The sequence below is a fragment of the Mus pahari genome, chromosome 6 (assembly GCF_900095145.1).
Source record: "Mus pahari chromosome 6, PAHARI_EIJ_v1.1, whole genome shotgun sequence".
Classification (NCBI taxonomy): Eukaryota; Metazoa; Chordata; class Mammalia; order Rodentia; family Muridae; genus Mus; species Mus pahari.
Window position 1 is genome coordinate 1,634,546 of NC_034595.1, and position 9,590 is coordinate 1,644,135.

The window sequence follows — 9,590 nt, forward strand, 5'->3', positions numbered from 1 at the left end:
CCTCTGCCTCTGCCTCTGCCTCCCAAGTGTTGGGATTAAAGGTGTGCACCACCACCACCACCACCACCACCCGCTACATTTATGTTTTTTTAAAGGGCAAACAGCTGACTCAGTCATGAAGCTCAGGCTACAGAGCTCACTGAGCAAGCCTGAAAATATCACCTGGGAGGCAGAGAGACTGGCAAACCAAACGACCTGAGGGGAATCCCTGGGGCCCACAGCAGTAAGGAGAGGACTGACTCCAACAGACTGTCCTCTGACCTCCACGCTCATGGCGTGCTACACATGTGCCTACATACGTACAAAAGCACATACGCAAAATAAATTTAAAAACAGTTGTTGTTTTTAATTTCAGGAGACATTATTTGCACGGACAAGAATATAGGAGAGCCTCAGACAGAGTCCACTAAGAAGTGGCCATTCCGAGCGAGATCTGAGAGTGCTTAGAGCATCTGCAGATATGCCTATGGACCTGAAATGCCAGTCACAGAGCAGGCCCTCACTCATCCCCTGCTCAGCAGGGCTCTGCAGCAGGGCTGGGTTCAAGTTAGAGCTGGGTAGGCACAGGCGTCGCCGGAGCCCAGCTCCCTCACCTGGAGCATGCAATACCATAAAGGGTTTGTTCAAGGACCATTTAAATGGCTCGGCGTCGTGCCTGGCACAGCGCTCAACAAATCATTCTGAGTGTATAAATATTCATAATATGCACAAAATAAACCACTGCAAAGTTACAGCAAAGTGTTAGTGACAAGTGAGCCCTCACGGTGAGCTTTGTCCCTTCACCATGACGAGTGAGCCCTCACGGTGAGCTGTGTCCCCCCACCGTGATGAGTGGGCCCTCACGGTGAGCTGTGTCCCCCCCACCGTGACGAGTGAGCCCTCACGGTGAGCCCTCATGGTGAGCTGTGTCCCCCCACCGTGACGAGTGGACCCTCACGGTGAGCTGTGTCCCCTCACCGTGACGAGTGAGCCCTCACGGTGAGCTGTGTCCCCTCACCGTGACGAGTGAGCCCTCACGGTGAGCTGTGTCCCCTCACCACGGTGAGCTGTGCCCCCCACCCCCTTTTGCCTTGCAGCTCATCTGGTGTGCAAGGTTTTCCCTCCCTAATGCACGTAAGTCTTACACAGTGCATGCAGTGGTTGTGTCCCTCTCAAAGGGCTGGCTTTGGCTAGTCCTTGAGATCTTTGAGAGCACCTGTAAGTATACTGTAGCCCAGAATTGTGGGAGTCCTGCTTTGACATTTCCTTACCTCCAGCATGCTGGGTAAGCCTGGGCACATCTCTTGCCCAGTCGGAGTTTCGGAATCCTAGTCTGTTCAAATGGGTGATAGAATAGGAATTTCCTGAGGCTCAGCCCTCATAAGTACATGCATCATGACAACCCTTTGCAGCTTTCTCCATTTCTTATAACATTTTATAAGAACTAAGAAAAGCATTATGGACTTGACCTCTTCCTTCTCCATCCAGCTTCACCTCAGGAAAATGAGTAAAGATAAACTGAGTGGACAGCTCATTAAAAATCCCCAGTGGCGCCGAGAAGTGGGCGGCATACGGCCGTTCCTGGTGCTGTGTGCGGATGGAGCAGGGGACAGAGGTGGGCCAGGGACTGTCCCATTTACCGGTGCCCTGTGGCTGCTTACCTGAGCGGCTATGCAGCTCCCCACCCAGCCTGCTCACGCCGCCAATGCCACTGGCACCCCCTGAGGAATGGGGTGAGTGGTTAAAGCTCCCAGAGCTGGCGGGGGACGCAGGGCTTCTGGGGATGCTGGGGAACTTGACTGGCCTGCCGGCAGCCTGTGAGGACAAGGTGAACCAGACAGTTAGGACAGGGCCTGGCTTCCTGACCACCCAGCCCAGTGCCACATGCATGCCCACCTCACTGACCCACAGGGTCTCATGGCAAAGAGCTTAATCCTATCTGCTAACAACCATTGCCTCGGGCCGGGCGGTGGAGCACCGTCCCAACACTGGCTGCTTGACACCAGTCTCATAAGTGAGAGTGCCCTCCGGGAAGGGCTAAGGAAGCATCTCACTGACAACCAGGGGAAGCCACAGTGTATCCAAGACAAGGTCGACTCGGGGTCCAGCCTTCCCGTCATGTTATCTTTGCTGCTCAGCCTGAGACATGTCCTGGGAGTCCTGTCCAGCTCAGTTCCACCAGGTGCCAGTGCTCTGGCCATTTCCCCTCCAGGAGGACCTGCCCCACACTGTGCCAAGACTCTCTTGGCTTTTGGGCAGTCGCTCTGTGCCTTTAGGCTCTTCACCAACATCCTTCTCACTCATTATTGTGATGCCCTGTCCTCTGGTCTCAAAGCATGTGTCTCTGCCCAGGCATCCTAGGCTTGGCTCCCTGTCATGCCACTGCCCCATCCCAGAAACCTGGGCACCTATGTAGCCTGACCGCGAACTGTGCATGCAAGCTCACTCTACCCACTGACTCTGTTGAGCCTTGGTGACCTGTCGGCTACTGAGAGACCTGCTCTCCTCTCTAAGCATTGTCCTCGGTTCTGGCCTGAGCATACTGGAAGGAACAAAAGAAGAAGAAGGAACAAAGGCTGCAGTGGACCGGATGGTGGCCCTCAGAAGACAGGTGAATGTCCTCATCTCTAGAACCCATGGGTGCTGTCCAGTGCCACCATCTCCGAGATACTTATCAATGGTGCGCCTGTGCTAAGAACGTAAGGGAACAGAAACGTGGCGCTGGAAAGACGGCTCCGAGGTTAGAAGCATCTGCTGCTCCTTCAGGGGACCCAGGTGCAATTCCTAACACCCACATGGTGGCTCACAATGATCTGCAAGTCTGGTTCCAGAGGATCTCATGTTCTCTTCTAGCCTCTGCAAACACTGTACACAAATGCAGGTAAAATACTCAAAAACATATGCTAAAGATAAAATCTTCTTTTAAAAGAAGGAAGAAGGAAGGAAGGAAGGAAGGAAGGAAGGAAGGTCATTCCGCAGGTTGCTTCTTTGGCTGGGTCCCACTTCTGTCACCAGCTGAAGGGGAGGTGACAGAGCTAGAGTGCATCCTCACACTGTGTTCCCCAGAGAGAAGCCAGGGCTCCAGAGAGGACAGAGCTCCCTGCCCCCACACCTGTCCCTGCCACACTTTAACCTTCCACATGCTCAGTTCTTTAAAGGATTTACTTAGCTAAGGGACATAGCTCACTTTAAAGAACAAAGCAGCTGCTGTTGTGACCCTGGGTCCTAGTGTCTGAGGTCCCTCTGCCAGCCACACCCAGATCTCTGTAAGCGGGTCCAGCAACTGGGTGACTTACACCGTCTGTGCCCACACAGCCCACGGGGTGGGCCCTGCTGGCTCTTGGAGGCAGGGCAGTCTTCGTGGGGTCTGTCTTCCCGTTGTGACATGTGCGGGACCTGTCAGAGCTCCACAGCTCAAAGCTGGATGGGGGCAGGAAGGGTGGGATGACAGCCTTCAGCTTGTCACTGGGGAGCCGGGGGGAAGGGGCTCCGTTTCGCAGCTGAAAAAGAGGAGCCAGGGTTAGATGGGCCAGGAAGCTCCCTCTCTGGGGAAAGATCCAGGCTCCCCGCACCCACCATAGATGACAGTGCCTCTGCGCACTTCTCCACTGGCAGTGGGAGCCCAGACAGCATTTCAGGCTCTCCTTCCAGTAACCCAGTGTACTGTGGCATGAGGAGGGAGGGTATGGACAGGAGACAGCGAACCAGAGACTAAGAGATGCTAAAGTAGCGTACAAAGGGGGTGGGGCAAAGAACATTCCAGACATAGGCAGGATTTAGGCATGCCTAGAGCCAGGGGTACAGCAGGAGGTGCAGAGATGCAAAGCCAGCATGTGCCATGCTGGGATAAGTGTAAGGGGCAGAGGCTGGGGGCTGCACTTCCAACCACACTCCCTTCAGGCCCACCACGTCCTGGCCATGGCTCCACTGTGGACATTTCTTCAACTGTGACATAGTTTTACACTGTGAATCTACACTGGGGTCAGTATACAATCCATACTGCAGCAGTATTCCAATGACCACGTTTATTTTAATTAAGGGAAGGCTGAACAGGGTGCCAGATGGTCCTCCACAGGGACAGACATCCCACAGCTAACCCTGCCTGGGGGTGGGCAGGTGAGCAGGCGGGCAGCTTTGCACCAGTAGCTGCAAACATCCACCCTGGGGCCAGCAGCACCATGGGCCCCACAGCTATCCACTACGGGCCACCGATTGAGCCCGCTGGTGCCCTCTGCTGCACACACGCAGCAGGGCAGAAGAGTGCCAGGGCTGGAGGCAAGCCTCCCAGGCTTCTTTTCACAGGCTAAACTGTTTCTCTGCCAGTCTGTAAATGGGCATGATCCTCTCTGGGATGGGCAGGCCTCCTCTATCTAACAGGAGCTGGGCTAGACGCTCAGGGCAGCTAGCCCACCGCAGACAGGCATTTCTTTGACCCTTCCGGAAGCCAGCGATTTTCACATTCTTTGCCTGAGGAGCATCAGGAAGCCGAGGAGACTGCAGTATAAGGACGTTCAGCAGAGCTCTAGATGCCCCTCCCCAACTCCCGTGGGTCTGTGTTGGGTGAAGTCATTCTGTGATGGAATGTCCTGTCACACGGCTATTAAACATGATGCGGCTAAACAAGGTTTTAATGACATGGAAAAGATCATGGGAAATTGTTAATAAATCAGTTCCAAGGCACTGAGGGAAAATGGTAATGCCACTGGCCGTGCACAGCTCTGGGGAGGTTGGGTGAGAATGTGCACTGAGCTGAACACTTAGGAAGTGCTGAGGTATTTCCTGGTCTTAGTATAACCTGATTCCACTCTCCTAGATACTAAAAATGCTTAGGAAAAGAACCACAAAGGATGAACACTAAAAACGCCACCCTGACTCACTCTGGATGTGTGACCCTGATCATCTTGGAGGTCCCTAACTACACCCGGCGGCCAGGCAAAGTGTGGACAAAGGCAGAGGCAGCTCTGTACCTAACTACCCTGCTGCCTAGGCTTGGTAGGCGAGTTGCTCGGGCTGGCCAGTCCTTGACAACACTGCCCTCTGCTGGCCAGAATTAGGATCTCGGCGCCAAGGTGTTCTAACCAGGAGATCCTTGGTACCAGAGAACACCAAGCCGATCAGACAGCAATAGGCTGAAGGCCTCCCGGGAGACAATCTCCCTTCAAAACTACCACTGGGGTGATAACCACCCCTTAGTTAGAGGCAGCTTTTCTGCCAGGATCTACCTTCCACATCTCTTCAGCCATGACATCCCTGGTCACTTGGACAGATTTCAGGGGCCAGCCTGCAGAGTGTGCTGTGCCCACGTGACTGTAAGCCTTCTGCCCTGAGCAGAAGAGACAAGGGGGATCCCCTCCCTCTTCCTCACTACACAAACTGAATGGTTTTCCTTCACATGACGTTCAGTGTCACCACAGAGCCTCAGCCACAGAACCAAGACGGGAACCTCTAGAACATTCGCTAAAAACCACCAAAACGAAAAAACAAACAAACAATAAAACCCAAAACCTTCCTTTTAAGTTGTACCCAAAATGCTCTGTCTTAGCAGTGGAAAGTCTAACCCGGGACGTAACGGCCAGAGCTATGGAGGCCCTCTTGGACTGTGAGGCAGTCTTGATCAATAGAGACCCGAGAACAGAGGAATGGAGGTTCCCAACTCTGTGGAGTAAGCTGCTGTCTCATTTGTGCCACTGTGACCTCAGGGGGTTTGATACTCTTAGCTTACCCTAATTCTAAGCTTGCAGGTCAGGAAACTGAGGCCCTTCTAGACTAGAAGCACCCCTCCCTCAGTTCCCCCACTTAACCAGAATGGTGAGCCTTCCTGCTAATGCTGGCTGCCCGTCAATTTCTCCCATCTGGTCCCTACCACGTGGCCAGGACTTGGATGTGGCCGCTAAGATCTGGGGGCCTGGGAAACACTGGAATGGTGTTTCCCATAGCATGATGCACACACAAGGCCCAGATACTGTGTGACTTGGCATGATGGATCGATTCCCTTCACCCCAGCACTTGGGTGACAGAAGCAGGAGGACTAGACGTTAGGTCACCCTTGGCTACACAGCAGCTGTGGGGCCACCTTGGGTTGTGTGGGACCCCAAGTCTTCACAAGGCTTCATTCACAGTGCAGGGTTGGCATCTGCTCTGATCCCTACAAGCCGTTGCTCCACCGGATGGTACCCATTCTGACCACCCATCTACCTGTGGCCACCACGGAGGCAAACGCTCACACCCGACTTCCTCAGAATCAAGCTGCCAGGGGCCGGCAGTCATGCTGAGTGTAACAGTCTAGGCATTAGCAACCAGCACAGAAGCCTGTTGTGCTGAGGGTCCATGGGCCAGGCACAGCCTCTCTTGCCTTTCATGCTTTTAGGCACCCACTCACCATGGTTGTCAGTAACACATCTTCCTTCTCTCTTCTTGGGTTCCCAGGACCTGCAAAACAAACAGAGGCTTCCTGAAATGGCCTCCCTGTGGCCACAGCCTGCAGAGTGGTACTGGGGCCCCCACATCCTGGAAATCCTGCTCTCCTGGGGATGTAAATATTTAATAACAATTGGTGTTCAATATCCTGACAGATGGAAGGCATTTAAAGTCCTCTCAGAGTACGTTTCCAGCCTCTGCCTTGATGGGTCAGATAGTAGTGTGCCCACTCAATAGTCTGTCTCTAACAGTAGTGCCAAAGGGGTCGATCCAGGATGGGAACCTGACTGCTGGGGGGATCTTATCAAATCTGTTTTCCTTCCAGTCTGGAAATCCTTCAGCAACCTGGCAAGGTCCTTTGGTCAGCTCAATGCCCCCAGTGGTGTGAGCCTCACCACCTTACGATGAGAACTCCCCGTGTTTCAAGACCCTTTCAGTACCACAAGTCAATCATACTGAATGGTGAAGACACCAACCATCAAAGGCCGTGCCTGGCTGTGGTCCTTAGTGGGAAGTGAAGAACCAGACCTCAGAGCTCCTGTGCTGGTTACTGCTGCCCACCCTACTACAACCAGCACGGCCTCTGCCTATTTTAGTGTCTCCCAGATCGGCTGCTGGTCCTGTGTCTCATCTCACAGCCTGCTAGGGTTCAGCGGGTAGAGCCTGGGCCTTGGTACCCTTATTGGCACCCACCCAGGCGCAGCTCTTCTCACCACTGTCTTTGGTTGCATGGGCTGCTTCAGGTGGCCCAAGGTGGCTAGTCCTGTCCTGGGGTGGTGCCCGCATGGTGGAGTCCAGCGCCAGCTCAGGCTCATCAGAGAAAGGCAAAGGTTGGTTGGCAGCCAGCCCACGTGGCAGCGTCTGCATAAGTTTGAGCTTTCGGAACCTGTTGGACATGCGGCTCCACCAGGACTGTGTCGGGGGGAAGAGACAGAAGTCAACTGTAGCCAACAACAGGACAGACCCAGGGACAGGCCCTGGGACAAGCTGCACCCAGCGTCCCCCTTCCCTGGTGCCAAGCAGCCACTGCACCCCTCCAGACAGAGCGCGCTGCTCACCAGATCCCTCCCCAGCCTTTCCACCCCTCATCTCCTCAATGCCATAACGCAGAGAAACAAGGAACAGGGCAAGGAGCTGGCTGCTTGGGGCCTTACCATGAGCCAGGGACAAGCAGAGACCACAAGGGTAGCTCCAAAAAAAAAAAAAAAAGGACAAAAACCTCTCCATTTATGAACTTGGGTTCTACACCGCTGCCTTGGTTCCTGGCTTGTTCTAAGGTTGAGGGGAGCAAGTCTAGGCCAGAAATTCTTGCAAAGCAGTTAATGGGATCACCCCAGTCTCCTCGGAGCCCCTCACTTCCTACGAGCTCCCCAGCGTTACGGCTAGTCATGCTGACATCACCTCCCCAAAACCAATCCAGTCCTGGCAACAGGAAGCAACAGCCTCCCCCCGCCCCGAGCCCTCTCAAACCTTCAGGCCTCCCTTGTCGTCGGGCAGCACGGGGATGCTCCAGGGTTGCCTGGCCTTCGAGTGGGGCAGGGGTGGCCGGTGGCCGGGCCGACCTCGGTCCTTATTCACCTGCATGCACACAGACGCCAGCAGTCGAACAAGTTCAGTGTCTGTGGGAACAAAAAGCAGCGCCTGGCCTGTGACTATGGCTTCCGGCCCTGGGAAGAGGTCCAAGTCAACCCTTATCAGCCTTAGAACTCGGCCCTGCAACGGCAAAGCAGGCGTAACTCATGAGGAGTTCAACCTCCCCACTGCTCTCCATCTGATGTTCTTAGAGGCCCTCTCCCTCCTAGGAGGCAGGGTATGAAGGACACAACATCTCAGCCAGACCACAGCAGTTCCTATTCTGTGTCTGTCCCACCCTGGGGAATGGCAGGTAAATTACAGTCCCTCTGTATGGTTCACAGGAGGTGACATTAACCCCAGCATATAAACGTGTCTTGAGGATTCCTTGGGAGCTCAAGGCACTGGCATTCAGGGCATGCTTACAGGTGTTCTAAATCACATTAGCTCTTCCTGCAAGCGCCTAGGGCAACCTGTGAGAACGGTTCAATATTCTCTTGACCCAAAAACCCACAAAAGCATGCAAATCCAGAGGGTCAGGCCTTCATGCTCACTTTAATGACATCTGTGAAACTGCCAGGGCCATCAGAGGTATGCATATCTGAAAAGCCACCAGGTACCTCGAGGATGTCTTTAAAGAATCAGTGTGTGCCATTTCAGTGGTTGTAATGGGAGAACTGCGTAGGGATGCGCAGGCCAAACGGTGAGGCTAAGGACTGTTTCGGTGGCCCCAAAACAGTGCTCATTTTTCCTACACGTGCTTAAAACCTCAGAGGGTGATGCTGAACTTAGGATTTAGATGTGGATTCTCCACTCACTGAACATCTCCAGGTAACGAAGCTTCCACAAAGAACAGTCGAAGTTCTCAGAGTCAGGTTGAACCTGACCGTGGGAAAACTCCCGTGCCTCTCTGAGACGGCCTCACTGAAAAGCAGCTGTCCCTAGAGAATAGGCTACACTGCAGCAAACCACATCCCAGCGGAACTGCACGTTTGGCATTGGAGAAAACTCACCATAAACTAAATGCAAATAAAAGTGTTCTAAATGCACTATTATTACTGTGAACTCAACTAGGTTGTTTTAGGAAGCATGCTGGACAAAACTGGGAAGAAAGCACTCAGAGCTCCTGGGCTTGGGAAGGTACCCATGCGCAGTGAGGGACGCATGGGTCAGACCCCCAGAGGGGACCCTGTGCTGGGGAGCACCTGGACTCACCTGAAACCCCTCTACCTGTCCATATGTCCAATGCCCTTAGGAGTAAACAAGAAAGGCGGAGAAAGTCCCAACTCTAAGCATTCACTAGCAGGCAGGTCTGTGGCAAATTTAAGAGTGTTAACTGCCGGGTTCAGCTCCCAGTACCCACATGGCGGTTCACAGCAGGCTCTAGTTTCAGGGGATCCAATATCCTATCTGTCCTTCATGGGTATTACATGTATGTGGTGCACAGCCGTCCATGCAGGGTTCAAACCATTCTATAAACATTTTTTTTTTTCTAATCATAAAACACTCTCTAAAGCACGAAGAACAGGTGTGGCAATACCCATAATCTCAGTAGTCAGGAGGCTGAGTTTAAAGTCAGCCAGAAGAACACAGTGAGACCTGCCTTGGGGGAAAAAGAGCGC

At 53.5% G+C, this 9,590-nt stretch overlaps 1 protein-coding gene across 7 annotated transcripts in view; it reads right to left on the reverse strand.

Annotated features, from left to right (window-relative positions):
• Anks6 (ankyrin repeat and sterile alpha motif domain containing 6) overlaps window positions 1-9,590 on the reverse strand; it is a 47,819-nt gene that overhangs the window by 23,094 nt on the left and 15,135 nt on the right. For all 7 annotated transcript variants that reach the window (XR_003844081.1, XM_029540140.1, XM_029540141.1 and 4 more), the window contains exons 6-10: window positions 7,867-8,015; window positions 7,110-7,308; window positions 6,359-6,408; window positions 3,276-3,479; window positions 1,641-1,794 (exon numbers count right to left, since the gene is read on the reverse strand). Coding sequence is in view for 6 of the 7 variants with exons in the window: in XM_029540140.1 (XP_029396000.1) it covers window positions 1,641-1,794; window positions 3,276-3,479; window positions 6,359-6,408; window positions 7,110-7,308; window positions 7,867-8,015 (756 nt within the window). In the remaining variant the exon portion in view is untranslated. The remainder of the gene's footprint in view (window positions 1-1,640; window positions 1,795-3,275; window positions 3,480-6,358; window positions 6,409-7,109; window positions 7,309-7,866; window positions 8,016-9,590) is intronic.